The sequence below is a fragment of the Mchenga conophoros genome, linkage group LG2, assembly GCF_057382185.1.
Source record: "Mchenga conophoros isolate Kocher_MC1m ecotype Shallow Benthic linkage group LG2, M_conophoros_male_GT1.1, whole genome shotgun sequence".
Taxonomy (NCBI): Eukaryota; Metazoa; Chordata; class Actinopteri; order Cichliformes; family Cichlidae; genus Mchenga; species Mchenga conophoros.
The window spans coordinates 11,158,075-11,186,046 of record NC_140527.1 but is presented as its reverse complement, the minus strand read 5'-3'; the positions used below and the strand labels follow the sequence as shown (position 1 = coordinate 11,186,046).

General features: G+C 41.1%; 3 protein-coding genes across 6 annotated transcripts; 2 read left to right on the top strand and 1 right to left on the bottom strand.

Moving 5' to 3' along the window:
• Positions 1 to 8,684: 8,684 nt before the first annotated feature.
• On the bottom strand, positions 8,685 to 11,561 carry tmem216 (transmembrane protein 216). 3 transcript variants are annotated; one of them, XM_085286381.1, is made up of 6 exons: positions 11,487 to 11,561; positions 10,259 to 10,306; positions 10,113 to 10,185; positions 9,409 to 9,501; positions 8,914 to 9,115; positions 8,685 to 8,820 (listed from the first exon to the last, which is right to left on the bottom strand). In XM_085286381.1, the coding sequence occupies exons 1-6, from the start codon at positions 11,544 to 11,546 to the stop codon at positions 8,805 to 8,807; spliced, it is 492 nt and encodes a 163-aa protein (XP_085142507.1). In that variant the 5' UTR covers positions 11,547 to 11,561; the 3' UTR covers positions 8,685 to 8,804. The 3 variants fall into 3 exon arrangements, with proteins under 3 accessions (XP_085142507.1, XP_085142527.1, XP_085142516.1); XM_085286401.1 differs by having other exon boundaries at positions 10,113 to 10,206; positions 10,293 to 10,306; positions 11,487 to 11,547; XM_085286390.1 differs by lacking the exon at positions 10,259 to 10,306.
• A 363-nt stretch (positions 11,562 to 11,924) lies between these two features.
• Positions 11,925 to 16,224, top strand: tmed9 (transmembrane p24 trafficking protein 9). The gene is made up of 5 exons (XM_085286368.1): positions 11,925 to 12,110; positions 12,873 to 12,973; positions 13,587 to 13,712; positions 13,821 to 13,967; positions 14,840 to 16,224. The coding sequence occupies exons 1-5, from the start codon at positions 11,957 to 11,959 to the stop codon at positions 14,987 to 14,989; spliced, it is 678 nt and encodes a 225-aa protein (XP_085142494.1). The 5' UTR covers positions 11,925 to 11,956; the 3' UTR covers positions 14,990 to 16,224.
• A 1,793-nt stretch (positions 16,225 to 18,017) lies between these two features.
• Positions 18,018 to 27,668, top strand: b4galt7 (xylosylprotein beta 1,4-galactosyltransferase, polypeptide 7 (galactosyltransferase I)). 2 transcript variants are annotated; one of them, XM_085286346.1, is made up of 7 exons: positions 18,018 to 18,548; positions 19,243 to 19,278; positions 21,333 to 21,671; positions 23,081 to 23,306; positions 23,858 to 23,941; positions 24,314 to 24,418; positions 26,890 to 27,668. In XM_085286346.1, exons 1-7 carry the CDS (start codon positions 18,496 to 18,498, stop codon positions 27,043 to 27,045), a joined length of 999 nt encoding a protein of 332 aa, XP_085142472.1. In that variant the 5' UTR covers positions 18,018 to 18,495; the 3' UTR covers positions 27,046 to 27,668. The 2 variants fall into 2 exon arrangements, with proteins under 2 accessions (XP_085142472.1, XP_085142481.1); XM_085286355.1 differs by lacking the exon at positions 19,243 to 19,278.
• The last annotated feature ends 304 nt before the right edge of the window (positions 27,669 to 27,972 follow it).

Sequence of the window (27,972 nt, the reverse complement as noted above, 5' to 3'; positions counted from 1 at the left end):
ATAAGAATGAATCTTTTCTTATGGACTCAAACAAGTTTTGCTGAAAAACTGAATATGGAACAAGCAAAGCTTAATACTAAACAATATATATATTAGCTGTATAATACCAGTAGGCCAGCTCTAATAGTAATTTGGTATGGCTTCGCGGGCCAAATGTAATTAGGCTGCGGGCCAAATTTGGCCCGCGGGCCAGAGTTTGACACCTATGCCCTATCCGGTCGTAAAGTCTGACGTCACTAGCCGTGTCTGGACCTAAACTCTGCTGCAGGTCCACATATCAAACGATCACTATGGCATTACTGAGAGTTGAAAAACTGTCTAAAGTCTTTCATCTTTAATAAAATGATCAGCGTTCTGCTCTACCAGATGTAACAATTGAGTTTAACATCCAGGCATCCATGACAACGGAATTTATGACATTTAACGGAGTTAGAAGTTAGCAGGAAGTTAGCTTGCTAGCTTCTATCTAAATACAATATAGCATGTCCTGACTGCGGGGATTTGAAAACAAATTAAAACGTACAGCTCTGTTATCACTTCCAGCATAAATGAAGACAGAAAACTAAAAAGCAGTGACGTTTGTAGGGTTACTGAAGTTGGGCTAGCTGGTATATAATGATGTGCTATGTGACCGCTAGCGACACAGCTATGTTAGCATAATATAAACAAGCTAACTTTTTTTCCACTCGATAAAAGTTAACATGAGTGTTCTCGGTGGTCCGGAACAAATGTAATCGCATGGCAGGATGCTGTAAAAGGACCAAACTTCAGCCAGGAGAACAACTGAGATAATCCATCCACAATACGAGGTTAGTCATTCATATACTGCTGCATGGGCTGAGCTGTAGTTACATCCTAAGGTTTTAAAAACTGAGCTTAAATAAATGATTAGCGGTAATAAAAGCCGAGGGAGGTCAACAGTGATCACTGACTGTTTTAGGAGCTTTTTGAGATCAAATAGAAGAAAATACATAACATTAAACATGTTAACAACACAAAAGCCATATTAAACGCAGACTACTTTAGGCCCGGAAGTAGGATTCGTCACGTCATCACTGAACAACCGAATCCGGTTGTTCAGTTTAATGCTATGTATTTTCTTCTATTTGATCTCAAAAAGCTCCTAAAACAGTCAGCTAACTCCCTGCTAACTTCTAACTCCGTTAAATGTCATAAATTCCGTTTTCATGGATGCCTGGATGTTAAACTCAATTGTTACACCTGGTAGAGCAGAACGCTGATCATTTTATTAAAGATGAAAGACTTTAGACAGTTTTTCAACTCTCAGTAATGCCACAGTGATCGTTTGATATATGGACCTGCAGCGGAGTTTAGACCCAGACACGGCTAGTGACGTCAGACTGAACAGAGTAAATTCACAGACTCCGCCCCCAGCACCATAGGCTCCAATCAAAGCTGAAGTGAAGCCGTTTCAGAACATTTTGCTCTACATATTTGAGTTGCTTGCCATGCTTGGTAAGTCATTTTTTCAAAGATTGTTTCAATTATTATTAGCTTTTACTTCTGTGGCTCTTTGGAGTGGAGACAAAGCTGTGTGAAAGGCATTAGCCATGTTGCTCGGTGATAGCATAATATTCTGTTTTAGCTAGCTGAAAGGTATTGTTTGCGGGCAAATACCACAGCCTTGAAAAAAAGCTTGCATGTGAATTTTCAGTCAAATTTTTGCCCCATTAATGCGGCTATGGCGTTAACGTCATTTTAACAAGATGAACACTGACGGCACTAATCCTAACCCTATATCTGTAGAAAAGCAAAAGTGACTTTTCTGGAAAAGGTAAATATTTTCAGGGTTACATTTATTTTTAGTAGTAATTACAGGAAAAACAACCAAAGAAAGCTAAGCGTGAAGCTTAGTAAACTCTTCTTTCACTATCACTTAACATCATAAACGTATAAATGTAAGACGCATTTGTGGCTTTAGACAGTTAACTAGAAACTACAAGTTTCTATTAATGTGTACAGACACATCAGTAAAAATATTCTGAAATTATCCATTCATCTACCTGAATAACAGATTATAGACAGGTTGGTCCAAATCCAGAAAAAAGACCAGAGAAAAGAGTCTTTGTACAGATGAATTTCAAAATAAGAGCTTCCCTGTTACCCATCTCTGTTAAAATGCATCGCTGTTAATATGTTAAAAGTTCACAGAGACTTTTCCAGCACAGACAAACTTCCACATTTTGTTTTTGCATATGTTGCGTATACATGAAGTCGCAGAGCTTTATCAACTTTTGAGAGAAAAGTTTTCTTCCTTAAGCCGTCTCTAATCTCAGATGACTAATTTAACAGTAAGCGAACAGGCAGAATGTGACTGCCAGCGTTGAAAAGAGGATAAAGAAAGTTGAATTCTGCCTCGGCCATCAGCGCCGCTCCTCCTGACCTGCACATGTTTGCGCTCGCAGGGCATTTGTTCTGCTTGTCAAAGTCGCCATCCAATTGGGCGCCGCTCGTATTAGAGAGATCAGTGTATTTGCATGTCTCCACGATGGCTGCCTCGCTCGTTTCTCTTTGTGAATATAAAGCAGACAGAACTTAAAGCTGAGAGGTTTCATTACCGAGTCTATCGCAGCCGTGCAGTTTTGCCACACAAATTAAATTGTGCCACTTTGTTGAGCACCGACCTCGTCTTCATAACTGCAGCTTCATCTAAGCAGCCGTCAGCCTGCAGGGAAACTTTCCACCAAACGGACGTTGTGAGATTCACCTTTTTACATTTACTGTTAACCTGCAGCTCAAGCAAACCTAAAAGCGTCTGTTAGCTTTCATTAAAAGGTTTCAGGTCTCACTCAGGAAGCAAAACGTGACAAAATCTTAATAAGACACAGCTTAACGACAGAGATTTTCAGTTATTGTGAGAAATGTTGCTAATTGGGAAAAATGAAATAAAAGCATAACACAGCAAGGAGGTTTAAATGGGACGCAAAACCTGAAATATTCTCCTGCAGTGTTGTACATACAGGATGGAAAGTGAAACGTGGGTGAGTCAGGAGATAAACTGACAGCTTACAGGTGATGTGATGAGAGCGAAGGATATCAGCGTACATATGAGGCAACCTCAGCTAACTGGAGTCCTGGGGCCGTTTTTGTGCTGTTGGAGTCTTTTGGAGCATTTTTAATGACATCATCTGACCAGTTATTATTTTTATTAATATTTACAGTGGGGCAAAAAAGTATTTAGTCAGCCACCGATTGTGCAAGTTCCCCCACTTAAAATGATGACAGAGGTCAGTAATTTGCACCAGAGGTACACTTCAACTGTGAGAGACAGAATGTGAAAAAAAAATCCATGAATCCACATGGTAGGATTTGTAAAGAATTTATTCGTAAATCAGGGTGGAAAATAAGTATTTGGTCAATAACAAAAATGCAACTCAATACTTTGTAACATAACCTTTGTTGGCAATAACAGAGGTCAAACGTTTACTATAGGTCTTTACCAGGTTTGCACACACAGTAGCTGGTATTTTGGCCCATTCCTCCATGCAGATCTTCTCGAGAGCAGTGATGTTTTGGGGCTGTCGCCGAGCAACACGGACTTTCAACTCCCGCCACAGATTTTCTATGGGGTTGAGGTCTGGAGACTGGCTTGGCCACTCCAGGACTTTCAAATGCTTCTTACGGAGCCACTCCTTTGTTGCCCGGGCGGTGTGTTTTGGATCATTGTCATGTTGGAAGACCCAGCCTCGTTTCATCTTCAAAGTTCTCACTGATGGAAGGAGGTTTTGGCTCAAAATCTCACGATACATGGCCCCATTCATTCTGTCCTTAACACGGATCAGTCGTCCTGTCCCCTTGGCAGAAAAACAGCCCCATAGCATGATGTTTCCACCCCCATGCTTCACAGTAGGTATGGTGTTCTTGGGATGCAACTCAGTATTCTTCTTCCTCCAAACACGACGAGTTGAGTTTATACCAAAAAGTTCTACTTTGGTTTCATCTGACCACATGACATTCTCCCAATCCTCTGCTGTATCATCCATGTGCTCTCTGGCAAACTTCAGACGGGCCTGGACATGCACTGGCTTCAGCAGCGGAACACGTCTGGCACTGCGGGATTTGATTCCCTGCCGTTGTAGTGTGTTACTGATGGTGACCTTTGTTACTTTGGTCCCAGCTCTCTGCAGGTCATTCACCAGGTCCCCCCGTGTGGTTCTGGGATATTTGCTCACCGTTCTCATGATCATTTTGACCCCACGGGATGAGATCTTGCGTGGAGCCCCAGATCGAGGGAGATTATCAGTGGTCTTGTATGTCTTCCATTTTCTGATGATTGCTCCCACAGTTGATTTTTTCACACCAAGCTGCTTGCCTATTGTAGATTCACTCTTCCCAGTCTGGTGCAGGTCTACAATACTTTTCCTGGTGTCCTTCGAAAGCTCTTTGGTCTTGGCCATGGCGGTGTTTGGAGTCTGACTGTTTGAGGCTGTGGACAGGTGTCTTTTATACAGATGATGAGTTCAAACAGGTGCCATTCATACAGGTAACGAGTGGGGGACAGAAAAGCGTCTTACAGAAGACGTTACAGGTCTGTGAGAGCCAGAGATTTTCCTTGTTTGAGGTGACCAAATACTTATTTTCCACCCTAATTTACGAATAAATTCTTTACAAATCCTACCATGTGGATTCATGGATTTTTTTTTCACATTCTGTCTCTCACAGTTGAAGTGTACCTCTGGTGCAAATTACTGACCTCTGTCATCATTTTAAGTGGGGGAACTTGCACAATCGGTGGCTGACTAAATACTTTTTTGCCCCACTGTATTTAACCAGGAAAAAATAAACTCTCAAGATAAAAAAATCTCACAAGAGTGTCCTGGTCAAGAAGGACAGCAGTACGATCATAGGTTTTATACATTAATGGCACATAAACATACAAATCCATAAACCGTAAGTGCAGTGAAAGAGTAAAAAATGAACCAAGACTTAAATGTCAGCATTAATAAAGAATATATATCAAAGGTATTTGTCTAATGTCAGAAACAAAAGGAAGGCAAAACATTTTGGTGCCTGAATCGACTCCATTCAAGTGGTTTAAAATTGCCTTCAATTCATTGGCATCAGTTCCTTCAGTTTTAGTTTATTCTGCAGCTGATTCCAGGAGGATGGAGCAGCAGATTCGAATGATCTTTTTCCAAATTCAGTGTGAACCTTTGAGACAGATTTAAGGAATAACTCTTGGGACCAATGACAATGACTCCCCAGACTTTTTTGATTATTGTATGTCTGTAAATAAGATGGGAGCAAACCTAGAATAGCCTTACAGATAAAGAAAATACCAGTGGTGGAGTCTACGACATGACAGAGCAGACAACGTACAGTGGTGAGTAAGAGCTTTAGAATTTATAATGGATCTCAGTGCTCCATGACAGACAGGATCCTGCACATGTAATCATTCACATGATGCATGCATATAAACAGGGGTGCACATAAGTGGTCCACAGGTGTGCATTCACTGTCAAAATAAAAGACGCGCGCCAGATATGAAGTTGCAACGCGTGTTTGCATACATAAGATTTTCTGGAGGAGGACAGACATTTGTTTAGAACTCTTAAAGATGTTGAAGAAGTAAGCTCCTTTAAGCAATTGCTTTGCTGTTCCTCCACCTCCAAAGAAATGTCAGAAGGAGTCTGAACCGCAAAAGAAGCACATATACTTGGAAAAATGGTTGCAGGAGGTGAGCTGGCTTCAAACAAATGATGAACGCACAGAGATGTGATGCAAAATATGCCGTCAAAATCCCACTCTAGCAGACAAAATTATTATTTTTGACAGCAAATACGCACCTGCGGACCACTTATGTGCAGCCCTGCATAAATCACATTGCCATAATCAAGTATGGACATAAATGTCCAAACAACTCTCTTTCTTTCCTTTAAGGACAAGCTGGACTTTACTATAAAATAAAAACCAACATGGGTGATGTCATGAGGGATACTCCCATCTTTTATATACAGTCTATAATGTTCTTTCTTTAAGTTTCTTCTTCACTGAAATAACAGTAAAGTTTAAAAAAATAAAATAAAACAAAGTATGTAATTCGTTTAAAAAGATGCTGTTTATCGCGTTATGGCTGAAAAAACTACAACTAGAATGCTCCAGCTCTGCGCAGCCTCAGTAGCATCTTTGAAGAAGGCAGCAGGCAGGATGCTCCGGTGTGGGTTTGCCCTGCTTTGACGTCTTTTGCACGCTGTCCTGGTAGAGAGAGGGTGGAGGTGTTTCATAGAGGAGAGCCCTGCCGCCCTCTGAAGGCTTTATTACTGCACCGCATCACACAGAGAAAAAAAATATTAATACATTATATAGAATTAATTAAAAATGATAAACAGAAAGAATTTTATAGGAAAAAATGAATAAAGACAAAAATAATGTCAGAAAGGGAAACAAATGTCCATTTAAAAAAGAGATACCTCTAAATTATTAATAATAAATGCTTGAACTCTGAATACCATATGTCATAATGGTAATATAAATTAGAATGAAAAATTTCACATATTAATAATGTGTAAAAAGAATGAAAATAAATAGAATGTCTGCAAATAATAATCAAAGGTCTGTAAAATACTGTTAAATAATCCCAAAACATTTTTAAATTAATACAATTTACCAAAATAAATAAATAAATATCTGAATAATTTAAAAAACATAATTTCATAGTTTTGAGGCAAGACCAAAAAAAACCCAAACTGATTAACTGATGATTAATGTTGTATGAAAAGTTATTTTTAATAATTACGTGCGGAGTGCATGTGCATAAAAAATGTATGAAAATACATAAAATGTGTAAAAAACATTAACAAAATTCCTGCAAAGTAGAAATGAAGTAGAGGTCATTTATTTTCCAGCTGCCTCGCTTTGAATTCCCGCCTTTGGAGCCGTTTTTCTTTCTTTGAACTCATCATGATAACAAGCGCTGATATGTCAGTGCAGCTAATCTCAGGCTTTAATCCCAGTAACACATCGCCTCCGTGCTGCATCACCTGCTCCTCCTCGGTCTGATCTCTATTCGATCGATCTGTGACGGCTCTTCCTTAGTTGATCACTTCATTCACTGACACCTCGACTTCTGTGAGGTAGCTGATGCGTGGCTGACCTCAGCAGACCTGTGCGAGAGTTCAGTTCATCTGTTTTCAACTTTTTGAATTCTTCTTTGCTCATTTTAATATTTTTACTGCATTTAAACTTCTTAAACTTGGATTAGAGATGTGTTTTAATTCATAGACAAACAATATATTAACAACTTGAACATACTGATAAGATGCCTTTGTTTTTTCCCACCTTTTATTATTGCACTGCTCTAAAGAGCGCACCAGGACTTTTAACCTGTAAATGGAGCTTATGTAGGTGAGAGCGGTGTGTCATGTATCATTCTGGTGTTTATCATTTTAATGACCACAAATTTACTGTGGTTCCTCCACAACAATAAGTTAACACAACAAAACACACCTGTCAGCTTTTCTTGTCTTCTGAAACTGGAATGAAATGTTCCCATCTTTAAAGCATCATTGGTCAGCTTCTGTTTTAACTGTGTAAAATATATCAAAAGACTTGAAGAGTATAAAATGCTAAAAAGCTTTAAAGGTGGGGTGGGTTTTGATTATCGATTTATCGATTAAAATCGATTCTAACTTGGATAACGTGATATTGATTCATTAAAATCATGAATCGATTTTTTAATATTAATTTATTTTGCCCAAAATGCCAGAATCTCAGGTTAAACCTCACAAAATTTAAACCACCAAACAACTAAAACAGTAAATGAGAGCAGTAACACAGATTCTTCACAAAGATGTAAACACAAAGCGCGGACCCGCCGACGCATCAGAATCAGTGAGATGTCGCCTTTCTTACCCGATGGCACGGACACGGTTGGGGCTGAAAGCCGACAGCTCGCTGATACTGATGTTTCGGCGATGCCGTTCAATAAACTACTGAACAAATTTTAACTTTTTAAAATTATGCGCAATTGCAAAACGCTTAGCTGTGTCTCTAATAAAACCTCTGTAACTTTGCTCTCAGCAGCATCAGGTAATGTTCATATGTTGAGTTATAAAAACCCAGGCCAGGAAAATCTCCTTCATGTTTTTCTGTGTTTTATCTTCAGCTACTTTGACACAAAGGAATCTGCTGTGACGTTCACACCTTTGATAAAGTCTCACAAGTGTCAGCTTTCTTTTTATAGATACAAAAATATGGAAATGTACTGATGCATGATCTGAATTATAATATTTCGGACTGTCTGAGGCAAAATTTCCCCGATTCAAATCGAATCGAGTCGTGGATCAAATCAATTCTAGAAATCAGTGACGATACCCAGCCCTACTTTAAAGACCGCCCAGATGGCGTGTTTTACTTAACACATTCATGAGCATCTCAGTAAGAAGCTGAGCAATGCTTCGACTTCCTGTTGCAGACAGTTCATGCGGACATCCACGCGGCCACCGGGAGCTGCGGAGGTGGTGCGGGAGATCCAGAGGGATCACAAGGACCAGAGGATCGGTGTGTCGGTGGAGCGTGATGAAGACACCAGCTGGCTAACTACACCTTTGTTGTAAAGGCTAATAGTTTATAGTCTGTATATAAAAGATATAAGGAGCCGACCTTCAGTTTAAACTTCATTCTGATTGAAAAACTTTTAAAAGGAAACACTGGAGATGAATTAATTGTGACGTAGAAATCAGAAAGTTTATTTACAGAAACAGTTTCATGAAGGTAAAAAACTTGATCAAACATGGCAGATATTTACAGAAACCTCTGCTGACTCATCCTGTGGCGTTTGCTCCTCAGTACACTTTGGCCCTGCGGAAGAAGACGTAAAGTATGAACTTTAGTATTTAAAGAAACGACTAAGATTTGTACCGACCCAAAAAGCTCACACGAGGACGCCGTCACCTGGAGAAGGCAGATATGGAGATGAGCCCGAGCAGGAACTCGAGGCCGTAGAAGCAGAGCAGCACGGCGTTGAGCAGGAACTCGAGGCGCAGGATGAAGGTCTGCAGCAGAAGGTAGTACACGGCGAGCGCGGTGCAGGGAAGCAGGACAAAGAGCGACACACAGGAAGCCAGAGAGCGCTCGCACAGGTTTCCCTTCCAGCCTGGATGGAGACGCAGTTTGACACTCAGTTTGTGACGTGCATGTTGTGTGTGTGTGTACGACATGTTCTTGTGAAGCACTTTGTTGTCAGACACATAAATGTCTGAGGCGACTGTTGTTGTGATTTGGCGCTATATAAATAAAATTGAATTGAATTAAGTAGGAGATGGTAGGAGCAGCAGAGCATGAACTCAAGACAGATAAAAATCATCTTATCTGACTTCTTAAAGGACATGAAAGACCGTTCCTGTTATGAATAAAGATTTATTCAAAATGAGACGTGACTTTGCTCACCATAAAAGATCCGCAGAATCTCAAGAGCGAGGAAAAGCAGCAGCAACACGACGTCCAGAACCAGGTTATCTGACGGGTACGGCAACAAAACTCCTGCAGAGAGCAGACATCAGAACGCCATCAACATCAATATGACCCCATCATCATCAGCCTCTCCATCTAACAAACACCATCATCTTCATCACCATCATAATCCTCTCCTCCGGTTTAAACTGTGGAGGCTGTTAATTGGAATTAACCTGTTTAGATAAAGTTCCACAGCTACAGTGGACCCACGTATGACTTCTTAACAAAGTGAGTTTCAGGCTGCAGCTGAACAAAAGCAGGATATTAAGCTTTTTTTAATGTAAAAATAAAATCTTAAGTTAAATGTGTCTCGATCTTAAAAAATAAAAGCACTTTGGACTGAGTTCAGACTTTTGTGGGTTAGGCGTACATCAGCAGACCTCCTGAAGGACCCAGATTTCGTGGTTTATTACACGCCGGGCTACAACTGTGCACTTTCTGAGCTTGGAAGCTTCGACGGTAAATCAAGTGCACCTCAAACTCAGTCCCAGTTCAGCTCGAGCTCACAGCGGTCGGTCAAAAAACCTAATTCTCTGTCTTATGTAATCGTCTGTGTGAACGGCACCATTTCTCAAACTCTGTCTCTGAGTTCTGCGCTGCAGGAGAAAGAGGAGGTAGAGGAGGATGCTCTCACACACCTTTATAGATGAACATGAGGACCTCGGCCAGGTAGAAGGCAGCAAAGTACCAGCTGTTCAGGTAGAACAGCACCTGCAGAGGAGCGGACGAGAGCTAATGAAGAGGAGGTCAAGGAGAAACAACAGCAGACACAAAGTCACATGACCTGCAGCTCTGCGTTAGAGTCAGGTGAAGGATACGATTGGTTGGCTCTCTGCAGGAAAAAAAGTGGAAACAAGAAGCAGAGGAGTGAGTTACAGACCACAAACAGGACAGATCAGATTATTGATTAACCTGCTGATTGTATTGGTGATCTTGATAATATTATTAATGATATAAAATATTTAAATATTTATTTAAGTGATTTTGTTGTACACACAGATTTGCAGGTGTGCTTTCTTTCTTCTGTCTCTTTTGTCATATCTTTGACATTTCTAATGTCTGTGATTACTTTTACTGCATTTAGTAATTTATTTATATTCTTGTATTATTCTATTCTTTATAAAGCAGCTTTGAGGTCCAGGATGTCTGAACTGAGGATTGTCGTTCATGCATCTATGTCATCACTTCTGAATTATTGCAATTTTCAAATTTCTTTGTTCTCTTGTCTTAACAAAGCTCCGCGAGAACGTCTGCAGGTCATTCACAGTACCACTGTGAGGGTTCAGACTGAGTCACTGCTGATTCAGCTGCTTCAGAGTGCACTTCCCCTTGTGGGACTAATAAAGGTATATCATATCATATCATATCACTTTAAGAGTATGGTTTTGACTTTTAGAGCTTTGCAGGGACCGGAACCTACGTACATCTGTGAATTTTAACATCCATGCACTGCCAGTAGCTTCAGGTGGTCATGTTGTCAGACTCTGAGTGTCTGAGATCTGTGGAGTCTTTCAAAAGTCAGGCTAAAACTGACATTTTTAAACTTCCCGTTTAATGTGTTATTTTGTGTTGTTTTTTATAATAATAATAATAATAATAATGGATACTTTATTGATCCCCATGGGGAAATTACTTGTTTTTCTCTGCATTTGACCCATTCACTCACTTTTAGGCTTTAGTATCCTTTTTTCAGTGTTTTCCATGTGGCTAACTGAACTGAAGAGACTAAATAAGGAACCACAGCTGCTATTTCTGTGTAAAAACATGTGCTGCGGTTCTTTATTAGTAACGTTAGCGTCTCTGACTCTGCTGAGGTTTGATGAACTGACAGAAACCTGACGTGTTTGCTGCGCTGACCACGCTCAGCCTGCTCAAAAATAAATAACCATATGCCGTTTTATACGACCAGTACACTCTCCTGTAAATTCTCCACTGACTTTAACCTATGAAATATTTCACACTTTAACCCTGCACCATCACCGATTTATCAACAACAAAAACCTCACACTCACCGGGCGCCATGTCCGCTTCGGCCCTGTTGCCGTGGATACCGTTTGATTTGTTCTACGCATGTGTGAAAAAGGCTTTTTCCCGCTTTGGTCTTTCACAGTAAAAGACCACAAGATTATTTTGGTCTAACAGTAATGCAAAATAATAATAACAGGTATAACAACCCAGTTTTACTCATGAAATGAAATATTTGTTTTCCTTTGCTAAATTAAATCAATAAATATATATTATATATTTAAACAATGTTTCGTAAAGGCACATTTTGATTATTTTTTAAGTACAAAACCTAAAAATAAAAGATTAATCATGATAACATTATTTATCATTCATTTTAGAAGCCCAGAGCGTTTAGAACTACGACACCCAGTACCCTCCTGCGGTTAGCCGATTGGCCAGAGTGCCGCAAGGGTTTACGTGGCACTGCTGTGACAGGCGCATGCTCAGTTTGAGTTCCGTGTGTCCCGGCAGGAAGATGGCGTCGCTCCGGATCAGGATGCAGCCGTGTCTGTTTTCAGTTTTACTCCTGAACGTTTTGTGCAGCTTCGTCTCCGCGCTGTACTTTCACATCGGAGAGACCGAGAAGAAATGCTTCATCGAGGAGATTCCGGACGAGACCATGATTATCGGTGAGAGGGGGGTGGGGGATCTGTAGGATAATGCTAGCAGCTAGTTAGCCGAGCAGCTAAAGTTTAGTGTGTCGTGTCTTCAAATGTGTGTGTACTTTTTCGAAAGAAATTAAACTTAATTAAAATAAATATTCTAAATAATAGTTCACGATAGCATGATTTATTTTTATAGGAAGGGGAAAAAATCGAAACTTTAAAGTGTGATTAAAGTTTTCATAAAGGTATTTTTCCATTAAAGAAAGCTGTTGAAATAATAATCCATCAACACTAAGTTTAAAGTGGATCCTTTGGTCCGTTGAATCCTCCTCTATAATTTAATCCAGGTTATATTAAAGGCAAGTTTATCTCAAAGTTAATCAGCCCTCCTCTGTTTGAATGAGAGAAACTACCACATGGTACACACCATCAGCCGGCAGGAAATCTGTCCGTTCAAAAAAGCTTTTCTTTCAGCATCTTAATCTGCACAATTTTCATCAGGTTAAAGGTTAATTCGGAATCATTTCAGGTGCACCTCCTTTACTAATGCATCTGCAGATAAAGTAAAGCAGTGAACTGAGAGTTAACTTCAGATTGTGATAGTGAAGGAGTTTTCTAAAGAAAACAAAGAAAATTCTGTTGCTGTTGCATTTACTGAAACATAAAGTTTAAAACATAAAGAAAAAAGTCGACATATTCAACTGGAAGTTGATAAACTGATGTTGGTTTCAGGTCCAAACCATATTCATTCAAACTGCTCACTAATCAAGCCGTGTGTCTGTGCAGGTAACTATCGGACTCAGCTGTATGATAAGCAAAGGGAGGAGTACCTGCCGGCCACTCAGGGTCTTGGCATGTTTGTGGAAGTCAAAGATCCTGATGACAAGGTGAGCATAAAGTTCATGTACTTAAAGAGTCTATGTGGCGTCATGCTATCGTGGTTAACGCTCAACTGTACAGCCACATATGCCTCATATGTGAAAGGTCCTCAGATGAAGACCAGGAGGAGACAAAAACCCAGACTCAGGAAGTCACAAGCTCCGTGTCAGTCCCAAGCCCGGATAAATGGGGGGATTTCGTCAGCAAGGGTACCTGGAACAAAATAAATCAAACATGTGGGTCCATCCTCTGTGGGGATCAGCTCAGAGTAGCTTATATATTTTGATATGTGCAGTATTTTTACGCCTGGACTGTGCTCGAGGAGCTCGGCAGGATTCACAGTAGTTCAGTTTAAAATGTTCCTCCTTCAGCTCATACTCTGAATCAACATGTATTAGCTCCTCTGCCTTTAAGCCAACTTGTTCTGATTGGCTGCCAAAGCTTTGAGCAACAGGTGGGTGGGGCTTCCTTGCTTTGCGAGATTACAGCGATGCAGGAGAAGGAAAAAAGTGTAATAAACTGAGTTTTCAGAGCAGTCTGCAGCTTTCAGCTCTCAGGAGTTACAGTACAAATGCTGAGACTTATGCTTGATGTGGAAGATGTTTTGTTTTTTCCCTGCAGGTGATTCTGTCTCGACAGTACGGCTCAGAAGGACGCTTCACCTTCACGTCGCACACACCTGGAGAACATCAGATCTGCCTTCACTCCAACTCCTCCAAGTTCTCGCTGTTTGCCGGCGGCATGCTGGTGAGGAGACGCTCAGACATACAAACGAGAGCTTCAGCAGTTTATTCCTTTCTGTTCTGATCCGTGATGTTCATAACCGCGGTTTGTGATTTTTGTGATGTGTTGCAGCGCGTTCACCTGGACATCCAGGTGGGCGAACACGCCAACAACTACGCTGAGATCGCTGCCAAGGACAAACTGACGGAGCTGCAGCTGAGAGTCCGACAGCTGGTGGAGCAGGTGGACCAGATCCAGAAGGAGCAGAACTACCAGCGGGTCAGTCAGAAACGCCTTGGCGCTTTTTTGTTTTTGTCAGAAACGCATGAAGACCCTGAACATGAATCAGAGCTGCTCGTCTCTCAGGCTCTTTGATTTTATGTACACGCCCCAAAAAAATCAGTTTAACAGAACATTTTTACCACTTTACCGGCTGTCAGCACCAGTTTCCTGACAACATGAAGCCTGTACTCTCCACCAGACTCCATTCATTAAAACAGATGTTTTACCTCCTGATGTATTCCTGCCTCAGCTGGTCATTAAATTTATTATGACTTAAAGCACAAAAAGTCACCAAAGTAGAAAAGCAGGAACCCATTTTCTGTTTCTGTCAGTGGAGTCTACATTTATTTAATTCAAATTAGGGCTTTCAGTATTTTATTTGTTCCTGAGTAAATCGGTTTGGCTGAGATTAAATCATCTTGTCTTTATTTTTAGTTAGCACATACCTTAAACACTTAAAGCTGGAAGTTAATGATAGTTATATAAGAGCAGATGCGTGCTGGTGCAATAAGTTGTACGTTTTACGTCCAGTGGATGCATGATCTGATTAGTCGACTAATCGCAAAAATAATCGGTGACTAGTCGACTATCAAAATAATCGTTTTTGGCAGCCCTAGTTCAAATATAAGGTTTATGTTTAAACGTTTAGTTATTGGGTTTTTTTTGCAACTGTAAATGTTCAGACACTGTGTATTGTCATAGCTGTCAAAAATGACAGCGTTAAGGCAAGGCAAGGCAAATTTATTTGTATAGCACAATTCAACAACAAGGTGATTCAAAGTGCTTTACAGAGACATTAGAAACAAAAACAAAGGTTTAACAAAGGTTAAGGTTTAACGGGCGCCCCCTGCCGTCTGTTTTTCCCTCAGTATCGTGAGGAGCGTTTCCGTCAGACCAGCGAGAGCACCAACCAGCGGGTCCTCTGGTGGTCCATCGTCCAGACCCTGATCCTGGTGGCCATCGGTATCTGGCAGATGAGACACCTGAAGAGCTTCTTCGAGGCCAAGAAGCTGGTGTAATCTGGAGTCAGAGGGTGTGCGTGCATGCGTGTGTGTGTGTGAGTGTGAGTGTGTGTGTGTGGTGTCTACTGATGGATGCAGTACTTAGTGGCGGGCGGCAGAAAAGACCCAGCTGCAGGATTTGGCTTGAAAAACATGTTTAAGATTTTTGTTGTTACTGTTTTCGTCACCAGCCGTGATCGTGACGAGCGTTTAACCTGACCAATCAGGGAATGTGTGACCCACCCTCTCCTCCATATTTATTACAGCGCCCGGCGGCGGAGCAGTTTTAGATTTTCTCCCCCTCGCTCGCAGCATGTGTTACTGGCCTATAGCGATGCAAGTCTGCGGGACATGATAGTCACGTATACGTGTGATCTGAGCTCAGAAATGATCATCCAGATTCATTCATTAATCCACAGATCTGATGGTTACTGAGACGACGTGTGATCTCGGCGTTTGCATACTCGTTACCAGGGACGGGAAAGGTTTCTCTTTTTTGCAACGCTGACTAAAAGTGGGGCGTGATTTTAACACTGCCGCTCACGTTATTAAAGATCTGAAACGGTCTTATTTTATTTTACTGAAACACAGAGTTGTTTCGATGTTTCACTTCATCACATTACTTTCAGGTTCTGGATGTTTGTACGCGTTTTTTGTGCCGGTCGGCGTCGCTGCAGCTGTCCTCTGTGTTTCGAGTCTGCTGCTTTTGAGAACATCTGAAGCAGGCTTTGCTCACTGTAATCAGTCGCAGAACTGATTTACTGAAAGACTCCTGGAGCTACTTCAGTTCAGGGGCTCGTTCGAGGCTTAAGACGATTTTCAAGGAAATGTGATATCTTTGGTCGACCGTTCAGGGTGATGGTCGCTGATCTCAGTTCAAATTTTTTCTGTTTTCAGATGAGATTTAGTTTCTTTTTAACAATAAAGGATGGATGGTCGTGTTTTCATTTTTTAGAAATGTTCCTGTAGGCGGGCTTTAAATCAGATGGTGAAATATTTTGGGGTCGGGAGAGGGGCTTTTTATTATTTAGCGTCCATGTGAAACTCTGTGATTGCACTCAGAATAAAGTTCAGTTGGTTTGAAGGATGGCGTGGTTAAATGACATTCTTGTAATATTCCCGCCAAAACACAGCTCATAAAGTCACAAAAGAGTTTTTATACACAGTAATTGTTTTCTTTTAAGGGCAAAGATATTTTAAAAGAAACCTGAGTATTGTGACTGCAAAATATAATAAAATTAAAACAAATCAAAGTGTTTGTGTGGTTGATGAAGTCAAATTTAAACTGCTGTTATAAACCTTCAAGAATCACCGTCTAAGGTGTAAAACTCGGAAGTGTTATTGTATATTTGGGACGTTTAATCCAAACATTTTCAAGTATTTAATATAAAATCTACTGCTTTAATTAAAGTGATCAGGGATTTCTTTGTTGGTGGAGAATAAAAACTTTTGTGTTGAAGCAAATTTTCTGCTTAAATTCTGATTTGATGTGTTTGTACTTGAGAATAAATTTGAGATTCTGATTGGAATTAAAAACGATGGTGGAAATAAAATAAGATCAAAGCTGCTGCTATTAACAAAATACGGTATTAAACATCTCAAACAGCTTAAATGAAAACAGAAAAAGGATCAGTGTGTTTCAGTACTGTGCACAAGTTTTGAGCCGCCCCGCATTTCTTTGTTTTCCATCCAAAGAGCCAAGCTTTGTTTTTCAGCACATCTCCGGGCTTCCTGAAGGTCTTTATAAGTTTTTCTTTCCTCGTTATGTTACTGAAAAGTTGTTGAAATGAAAACAACAACAAGAATAATGTCTGTTTTTAGACATCTGATGCTTTACACTGAGTTTCTTTTTCTTCCTTTTTTTTTTTTTAACACCTAACCCAACAGTAGAATTAAACCATACACAGGATCTTGCTGATGTTATACAGTCCGGTCCAGAGATTAGACTTATGCAGGGGGAAACTGTTAAAGACATTTTAAGCTATAACCAGAATATGTGATTTTTATGAATTTTAATCTATATTTATTTGCATTCTTTGCTGTATTACTGTTAAAATTGATTTAATAAATCAAGAAGTTGAAGATGAGCCTCTTCATCAGAGGTTTGGGCTGATGAGGTTTTGGTTGTCTGCAAACAGCTGAGGCAGCACATCCAGAACAGACCTGACAAATTGGGGTTTCTGAGGATGGCTTCATTCTTGACTTGCTGCTGTACCAGAGTGACACTCAACTGCAGTGTCCCCCCCATCAGCACATATAAGAGCTACAGGTACACGGACACAGACAGGCGAGTAAACAAGGCTCCTCTGAAGTCCACCGAAGAGATGGAGAAGAAAGCGGCTCCTCACTGTACGTGGCACTTCGTCACCAGTGATGATGCATCTCATTCTCAATAGGAACAAAAACAAGTTAGCCGCTGTTTTGTCAACAGAGGTGAAGGTGGAGGCGTGTCCTCAGTGTCCAGGTGCTACAGTGACACCAAGAGGAAGGAGCAGGTGAGCTGCTCTGATGTCATCAATGTCAGATCGACATGCTGGTCCACCTCCAACATTGCCCCACACAAAGAGGTGGTGCATCCAGATGTTTGCATATGCAACGGATGTCGGCCTCATCCACGGATCATCTGGTGGGACTGCAGGTGACCTGTTACTTACTTTTTCAGGATTCAGGTGTTCTTAAAACTAACAGAGCACTAAGTAGGGTAAAGGATCATTTATGTTATAGATGTGCGGTTAAACTGAAATCTTTGGTACTGAATGAGAACTGCTCTCATAAAAATAACAGGTTAACATCTGTGCAGGTTTGTCCAACAGGATTGAAACATCTGAAGAACATCTGTTGTTACTTTACAGCAAAACAGCGTGTCATATTCTGTGTTAACAACAGCAATATTAATAATCTGTGGCACAGGTGGCAGTAAAACAGGGATATGTTTTTGTTCAGTCACTAAACTCACAGCAGGTCTCCCTGCGGATGTGCTGCTCCTTTAATGAGACAAAAACCATAGGAACCTTTGCTTATACTCGCCGCTGTTCCCCATCGGACTCGTATAGAGGTTGGACCACAGTACAGTCAGCTTGGTGTTCTTTCAGCGGGTAAAAACGCTGAAATATGCTTCCAATCGGAGCCTGTCGTGTTACATTTTTGTTTTAACAGAAATAAAAATTTAGCAAACACTCGCATAGGCTCGGTGACCGTCGATAAAGCCCAGGTTATAGCCGGGAGGAGCTGAGTTTGGACCCGGAGCGGCGATGTGAGCGAACCGCTGATGCTACGTGTACAGTTAGCTGCGGAAGCTAACAGACCGGAGGAGGATTTAAATCTGAGCAGATGTTAAGCAGCTGTACGGCGGCAGCAGACCGGGGCACAGAGCCGAGGGCCGGCATGGAGCACAGTCTGGTTTCCGTCAACACTTACAAATGAGGAAAGATGGAGGAGAAAAGCCTGAAATAACCAAGCTATAATTTATAACAACAAGAAGGAGAGGAGAGAAGCTGGTCCGACTTTACAGCGAGTCCGGCAACATGATGTATTCATCCAGGAGGAAACCCGTGCTCTACTTCAAAGAGGACAGGAGGTGAGAGGAGAGCATGAAGTTTGTTTTTCCTTTCTCTTTCTTATTTTCATGCTTTGATTTAGTTTCAGTAAGTTTGCTACAGCCGAATATCAGACTCACTGAAGGTTCAAATATATCACAGAGAGGTTAAAATCACTGAAATAATCTAAGCCGTAAAAAGTAACTATACAGAAGAACAGATTTCAGAGGGAAAACTAGAGAAACTGTCAAATTTACAAGGAAACCTTGCCCATACGGAAACAAATTGCATATATTCAAGAAAAGATAAATAATTTTTTTCAACAAATGTCAGATTTACTCGTAAAAAAATATACAGCAGAAAATACAGCACATTTACGGGGGAAAACTGGCAAATTGACAAGAGAAAAGACCGCCAACTTTCCAGTAAAAATGGGGACATATGCAGGGGGAAATGCCTCAATAAAAGTCATGCTGTTTAAAAAAAATGTTGTTGGTTTTGTTTTTTATAAAAAAACAAACAAACGTGGCTCTTTCAGTTTAACAGCCTGCTTTATGGGTTTTATTTCTGGGTGTTACTGTTACACTGAACGGAGGAACTCATGTGAATTCATTGATTTTAAATTTCTTCTTTGAAAAATGTCTTTAGCTTGTTTGTGTGGTATTAAAATTAAATGTAAAAGAAGTGATGGGAAATCACCAGAAACCTCATTAATATTCTTTCTCGGCTTTGAAGAAGTGATCCATCTAAAGCTCCCGGGCAGCAGGAGAAGTGAGTAAAACTTCAGCCTTGTTGTTTCCACCAGCGGTTCCCAAACTGTGGTTCAGGGACATCCAGAGGTGCTTAAAGTGATTCTGTCAGGGAGTCTTTCTTCCTTTATCTTTCCCCAGTTTGTCATCCTCACATCTTAAACTTAATTTGTAGCCCAGAGTTACTCTAGTTTTCAAATTTTCGGATTAGTTTTCATTATTATTGTATGGAGAGCGTAGGACAGAGGTGGTGGACTTTTTGACTCTTTGTCTTTTAGAGGGTAAACACATCCATCAGAGATTGGTCAGAATTAAAATTAAGACTAAGGAATAAGGAGATTTCCTCTGTGTTCATTTTAGTATTCACAAAATCATTTAAGAGGCTGCCCCTCAGGACTCAACCCAAATCATCATCATCATCATCATCATCATCATCATCATCATCATCTCCTTTATGGCGACAGATCTGTCACAGCAGCTTTAAGTCTTTGCACTTTTCTTCTCCATTAATGACTTTTGCATCACACCAGGTTATCTTTAAGGAAATTCCCCATGCATTGGTGAAGCATGTTAACTGTTTTTGTCCGATTCACTGTAAAAATGTCCAAAGTTGCCACCCTAGAGTGTCAACATGCACACCAGCATGGTGAGTTTTCTGCTTGAGACACAGTTTGGGAACTCATGCTGTTGCCTCCTTGTTTCTTCGTTTTACTGATTTCTCTGCATGCTTTGAATATTTGAGTCACAGCTTTTATGTTCAGCAGCTTGTCGACTAATCGTGATTTAAAGAAATGTTCTTCGAAACAAAAAGTGCAGCATGTGTGCATTCAGGTCTGAAACAGAAAATCGGGTGCTTTTCTGCAGTGTTAACACATTTTCAGTACCTTAAATAAAGCCAATTTCTTTCAGACTAACAGATTCAGAGATATTTGGGTGTGGCATGGTAGTCTTTACTGAGCCCAGAGAGCTGTGAAAAGTGGTGACAGTAGTAACAGTAACTTTATTTTTATATTTAAGAAAGAAGCACAAAGACAGGAACGTTTTCACCAACAGAAGATATAAACTTTAGATGAAAGGGGAAGTATAAAGTGTTTTGTTGGAGCGCTGATATCGATGTGAGCACACAGACATGATGTAACAGCAAGAAAATGCTGATATCACCACAGACGGGAAGTAATAGAGGGTGGGATTCAAACCATCAGGGCCAAAAACAGAACAGGATCAAATAAACCCAAAGAAAACATTTTAAATTTACTTTCACTTCAGTTTCTTCTTTTTCTTTTCTTCTTGTTTTTGTTGCCTCAGTGATTTAATTTCTTAGCTTCCTCCTCGAGGTCCCTGGAGGTAAACCGGTTTACTTAAACGAGTCCCGCAGGAATGTAGCGTGTGCTGCAGGGTCAAAAAACATTTCTACACACAGATTAGTGAACAAGGCTGAATTCTAGCATTACTTCATGACTCCACCCATTCCTCCAAATATGGTCACTTCAAGAAAACAAGATGGTGGCGATGAAAAACGCCAACGCTGAGGCTTCAGAAATTGTCCGCGAGGAAATGTGAAGAGTGCATGACAAAATAAACAATAATAGATTAGCTCAATGTTCATCACCTGGTGATGGTTTGTTGCTTGTGGACTTTTCTGACTACAGTTGCCTAGGTAACCCTCTGACACTGCACAGTCATCTCAGTCAGCGGTGTCCTTCACTCTGCCTGGTTGTCACTTGGCCTCCTACTTTGTGCCACCAGTGGTCGCTTTATTTCATCACCTAAAATCATTGACTTTCTACAGTCGCTGGTAGCCACGCCCCTGCTGGGATGCTGCTGGTCATTTCATGTGTTCGCCCTCTAATATCAGTGTACTGGTTTGTTGTGTTCACTGATCACAGGCAGTAGGATTCTCAGGTTTTAAAACCTTTTCAGACGTGTTTAACAGCTCATGTCGAGGCCTGAGTCAGTGGTTTCCAGAGTTGCAATTTTATGTTGTTAAATAAAGTGAAATCATTTCTTTGCACCTGTAAATGAGCCTTAATCTGAACCCAGCCAATCTCTGACCACTCCACTTCTTCTGTGCATCAGGTACCTGTCCGGTAAATGCACCGTCTACAAGCTGTTCGGGCTGTGCATGGTGCTGGTCCTCGTCTCTCTGCTCTGGCTGCAGCTCAGCTGTTCAGGCGACATGTCTGCGACGCACGGAGAACGATGCATGCCCCAACAGCCGGCGCCACCCTGCCCGGCCAGCGGTCAGGCGTCCGTGGTGGACGACCCGTCTTGGGGGCCTCACAAACTGGCCATCGTAGTTCCCTTCAGAGAGCGCTTTGAGGAGCTACTGGTGTTCGTTCCCTTCATTCATGCGTTCCTCAACAAGAATAAGATCCGCCACAAGATCCTCATCATCAACCAGGTGGATCACTACAGGTGAGGCATCCTCTCCAACCACAGAAGAAAATATGTCAAACAGGTGGCCCAGGGATCAGAACCAGTTTGCTGTTGCTCACTTTGATGGCCACTTTTCAAGAAAATGCTGCATTTACAGAGATGGGAAAATGTGGGAAATGAGAAATATTTCTGGATCTGTGTGATTGTTTAAGTCAGAAAGATGAAACATACATTCAGTTAGAGAAAGTCAACACCCGAAGGTTTTAGCCACGCTGCTATAATCTGTACTTTGTAATGTAGTGAATGTAGTGACAGGAAACTGCAATGCAAATGACTGTTTATCATCTTTTTAATAAATATCACTTCCTGTGATCAGTTAAATCTCAGAGGAGACGATGGTTTCAGCTTTGTTAACACATTAGTTCTCAACATGTTATAGAGCAGTGACGTCATTGGCTCAGCTAACTTGGCACAGTGGCTAAAAGCAGTTTTTACATCCCACTTTAATCTGTTCATGTACAGATGGATTATTAAATAATAAGAAGTGAGGAGACAGTTACTTAAAACTAGTTTTACATTTGTAATAATTTCTAAAACATTCAAACTTTAACGTTCAGAAGTAACTATGATGACAACAAACAGCCAAGTAATTAATAGGAAATGGTGTGTGTGTGTGTGTGTGTGTACTCTGTTGTCATTTACTGATAATTTACACACATGTCCTGAAGACACCCTTCAGCAGTAGGTAGCAGATCTTTAGGACGAGAGCTTGGAGCTTGGTGGGTCACATGATCATCCGCTTCAATCCAGCATGTTGTTAAAGCGAATGGTCGCCTGTTTGTTCCAGATCGGGTCGAGTATTGTCAGCGTTTCGCTGAGCACATTTTTTTTCACACTCTGAAACAAGAGTGGGTTGTCTCACCTTCCTTTAGCTTACCTGTATGTATTTACCTGTGCTCTGTCGCTCTGCGTTACCTCTGTGGCCTGCAGTGCAGCTGGATGTTCATGTATGATGTCACCAGGTGGGTGTTTGTGGTTAAAGGATGTAAAGAAGTCCACCTCGACAGCTGTGCTGGTTTAAACGCTGATTAACTCCAGTTTTGTTGTCATTTTGTTGAAAAAAAGGTTTCATCATCAAGGGTCAGAGTTCATCTGACCGATATCAGAGGTTTGCAGGTCTAGCAGCTGGTAGATAAAATGGAGTATCGACTGCATAAAAAGTTAGAATTCAAGTTGTTTTTGTGAAAGACCTGGAGCCGAGGGTTAACGATGGTGAAAATAAAAGGACCTAAAATGGATCCATTTGGGACGCCACATTTAGGAAAAACAAAAAACAAAGAGAATTTTCCTGCTCAGGCAGAGATTTTAAATAGAAGGATAATTTAAAACTTGTCATTGCAACAAACAGAGAAATTACGATAATGTGGATTTCTTACCTGTTCTTTCAGATTTAATCGGGCATCTCTGATCAACGTGGGCTACACGGAGAGCGGTAACGACACAGACTACCTGGCCATGCACGATGTGGACCTGCTGCCCCTGAACGACGCTCTAGATTACGGCTTCCCAGAGAAAGGGCCGTTCCACGTGGCCTCGCCGGAGCTCCACCCCCTCTACCATTACAAAACCTACGTAGGAGGAATCCTGCTGCTTACCAAGAAGCATTACCACATGGTACTGAGCCTCGCCACGCCGGCTTTCACACATTTTCAAAGGATCTCCCAGGGCTGCGAGGGTCACTGTGGCACATTAAGAAGAGTGTCTGGAGAGACACTGACCTGCATTTTAGTATTGTTTAAGACAATAAAGCCAATATAAGTGTCAGAGCATTGAGCTATATGAGATACCTCTGCTGAACGTCTCTCTTTACTGCTCTTTGCATTGGGGGAAATCTGAGGAGGGAATACATTTTGTCCCTGTGAGGTTAAAAAGATTTGTGCATAGATGGATGGATGGATGGATATAGACCCTGAAAAGTATAAGCGGCAGTGGATGGATAGACCAGAGTGGGGGGTGCAGTTACTCAAATTGTCCACCAGGTGGAGTCATTTAACTGTCTGTGATCTTGGCTATGGTTATATCAGCAGATTTATGTTCTGTAGTTTAAAATAACATCATCGATGGTGTTTTTATTGTTGCTCTGCAGCTTTCAAATTTTAAATGAAGCTAATTCTTTGGCTCTGATGCAGAACATGAACTTTTACCCCCCCTGTGTTTCCCTGCAGTGTAACGGGATGTCAAACCGGTTCTGGGGTTGGGGCAGAGAGGACGACGAGTTCTACAGACGGTTGAGAAAAGCAGAGTTACAGGTAACAAAACCAAAAAGAAAACCGCCGGAACAAAAAGACAACAAACAGCCTGGTCCTCATATCCGCCACATGGCGTTCATCATTGTTTTTAAAAAAAGAAGTTCACAGATGTTGCAAAAAGGCTTCCTGTTGGATCCAACAGGAAGTTCCACCAATTTGAATTTAAGAGGTGCTTTTTGTTGTGATTTTGCCATTTCCAGGCGGTTTTACTGTAGTCTGACGATGATGATGTGTGAGGAAGCAAGTTCTTGTTAAAGGGCATGGCTGTGGTGAACTCGGGAATACAACTTGTAATACATCAAAGTGAATCTTTGTGATGAAAGTCCAGAGGGTGTACTGTTACGGGCTCCTGCTGTTTTTTTTTCTCTGCAGCTGTTCAGACCGAGCGGCATCACCACAGGATATAAAACCTTCCTGCACGTCCACGACCCAGCCTGGAGGAAGAGGGACCAGAAACGAGTCGCTGCTCAGAAGCAGGTACGAGAATCCACCTGCTGCAGAAAAGCACGAGTGGGCGATTTTAAAAAATCCAGCTTGTTTTCATCGAGGCAGCAGAAACTAAAATTCATCAAATAATTTCACGTCAGCTTATAAAGTGATAAAGTCGCATCTCTTTACCTTCACTCGTCTGCATGACTTGTCAGCTGCGGGTCATTGATTCCCTGCGATGAACTCCAGAAAACAAAAATACTCTTTGACTTTATTTTAGTCAATAACTTAACTGGACCTAGAGCTGGGCGATAGAACGATAACGATATGTATCGCGATATAACTTTTACTCGATAGAGAAATTAAGCTATTGCAATAGACCTCGCCGCTCTTGTCCTCAAAAAAAAAAAAAAAAAAAAAAAAAAAAAAAGGTCAGCCAATCCAAATTAAGTAGCGCAGAGCCGAACCACTTGTTACGTACAGCACAAGTGCCAAGCCGCACGTGTGTTTGTTTGGGAAGCAGCCAGCGGGTAATGGAGGAAATGAGTGTGCCGACTAGAAAAATCAACCGAGCGTGACCGAAGAGAAAACCGATGATGGTTCCAATGCCGGAGAGATTGTCGAACGGAAGAGCCATAGAAGTTCCGTAGTGTGAAGGTATTTCGGCTATTTCAAGTCTGACAAAAAACAGAGTAGCGTGCACTGTAAATTGTGCCGAAAGCAAGTCTGGAAATACAATAAACTGGTGCATGCGTCACACTGCGCCAAGTTATTGTTTCGGTGAAATGAATTTCTACAATACTGTTACTGTTAATTCTACTCTCTGCAGTGTTTAAATGCTTACATATACACACAGTTACTGTCCCTCCACACATACGACTCGGTTCTGCTTCTATGCCCCAGCTTTGTTTACTTTTTCCCACCGAGGCTTCTAGACTTCTGATTGGCCAACATTTCTGCACGGTTAGGAATCTAGCGCCACCTGCTGCTTTGGCATGTTCATAGCAGCGTTTTTCTTCATTTCTGCCTTTATGTGTGGACGGGATTATTTTTTAAAACGAAAACGGAAAATCTCCGTTTTCAAAAATACCCGTGTACGTGTGGACGTAGCCTCAGTCTCTGACTGGAAGCGCTAATTCGTCATTCGGCTTTTGTCAGACTAAAGTAACTGTTAAAACTGTTTGAAAAGCTAAGCTATACAACAAGGAGAGATTGAGAATTTCCTTTTAGTTCTCAGTTTATTTGATATTGACAAAAGTTAGTCAGTTTTGTCTGTTCTTCTGTAAAACAAACTAAGATTTATTTTTAGAATTAATATTTTGTTTCTAAGTGGAATTGACAATTTAGGCTGTTTTGTTTGTTCTATTTTGAAACTTAAACGCTTTAGCGGCTGCCTTTTGTGTAGTTTGCAATATTTGCCTTTATTTATCTGAAAAAGTCTCATGTTCCTTAAGTACATCTACCCTGTTGAACTTATTATGGGAAATAAATATTTAAATAAAAACAAGCTGCTGATTATTTCACATTTTACTTGTGAGCAACGGCACATTTAAATCTTACAAATATAGTTATTTGGCTTATATCGTGATAGATATCGTTATCGCCTGAAATGAAAAAAACATATCATGATATGAAAAAATCTCATATCGCCCAGCTCTAACTGGACCTGTTGTACTTTTTCTTAGTACCTGTCACACATCGTGGTGGAGGTTTATAATAAACATGAAGTCTGTAATAATGAGCTAAGTGTGTGAACGGTAACCCCCGAGAGCCAAAAGCTCAGACTGCAGATGCTCCTTACACTCAGTTTACTCGTTTTTTTTTTGTTGTTTTTTTTTTCAACAGTTGGGTCTGTATGATGTTACAGAGAGGGGATATCCCTAATACGGTCGTCTCAGGAGCCTAAACTCCTCCCACCTACTTTTCAGACTCAGAAGCTTGAAAGAAATATCAGATAAAGAAGGATTAGGATTATTCTGAACTGTGAATCATGCAAAGCTCCTTTAAAAGAGTCTAAGACTAAAAAATGAGGAGCTGAAAGAGAGAAGGGTGACAGAAAACGCTGTCGTAAAAATGTTTCAGCAGTGTAATTTTAATCTAAAACCATAAAATGTTAGCATTACACTAATGCGTGCTGATTGGCTAGTTAAGGATTTAGGTGGCTCCAGCAGACGTTAGGAGCGTAGTCAACGTGCCGGAGAAGCTTCCATGTGTGTAGAAGAAGCAGCTGGAGGTGGTTGAAGGTGATGCAGGAGGCTTCATGCCCCCTTTTGCCTTCCTTTTTACATCCCGCTACCTCCTCGGTTCTCTTCGTGCTCCCTTGTCGAACGCCAACATGTTCACAGATCGTTTCATGTCACTGCTGCACCCCTCAACTGCTGTCTCGTGTACCTGAGCAATTATGTGATTTGTGACAAAGTTAATTTTTTAGATTTTGTTGTAAACCTGAGGTTTTGGACTTTTTTAAACTCAAAACAATCTCCTCCCCCTCCTCCTCCTCTTGTTCCTTCTCCCTGTAGGAGCAGTTTAAGGTGGATCCGGAGGGGGGTCTGACTAACCTCCGTTATGAGGTGGAGTCCCGACAGGAGCTGACCATCAGCGGCGCCCCCTGCACTGTCATCAACACCAAACTGGAATGCGACCAGAACCAGACGCCCTGGTGTCTTCTGGGATAGCGGGCAGCCGGTTTGAGGACAGTGGTTCCTGTTTCTGACTCTTTTACGGATAAATCTGCAGCTGGAGCATCCAAACAAATGTTTAATTTACTCTTTGAGGTACATCTCCACATGAAAACTGCTGTTTTAGTAACAATAATTAATAATGAACGATGCGAAGATGGTTTGTCGGCATTTGACCTCTGACCTCAGCAGTCTGGACGGAGACAGATCCAGTTCAGGACTCGTGTTTTTCTGCTCTTCCTGGTACCTGCTGGCACGGCGTGAACGCAGACCTGCAGCCTGTTTTTTAGCTTTTAGACTCAGCTCGGGGCCGTGCAAATACATGCAGAGAGCGCCGCACGCTTCTCCGGGCGTCACGAGTGTCCGTTACTCCTGTGAGCGTCACAGGACTGATTTTTAGCTTTTTACCCACGATGGAGGTAAAGATGGAATAAAAACTCATCAGTCAGTGAAGTGAAAGTGTTTTTATTGTCCTGCTGAAATTGAGTCATTCCTTCATGTATTTTGTTTTTTTGTTTTCTTTTTAGGGAAGACTTTGGTCAAAATGGACGCTTGTAGGAGTGTTAGGGTCACTGTATGCTGATTTTACATTTCAGAAATAAACTTTCTGTTTCAACCCATCTATTTGTCTTCTGGCTGGTATTAAGCCACCGCTCAGTCATATTCACAGTGTAAACTTTTGTTTTTCTTTTTTTTTTCAGCAGTAAAAGTCACTTCCGGGTTACGGCACTTGTGTCCAATGGACAAAACAAAAAATCTTAATGGGATGTGTGTGTTATTCTTTTTGACTGTTTTATTTTGAAAAATGAATGAATTAATGATACATTGAGTCATTAACTTTGGTGCCTTTTTGGTGGTGTAAGAAACCAACGCTCCCGGAAAAATCCTGTACAAGCACAGAAGTGCCCGCAGTGTTAAATTAAG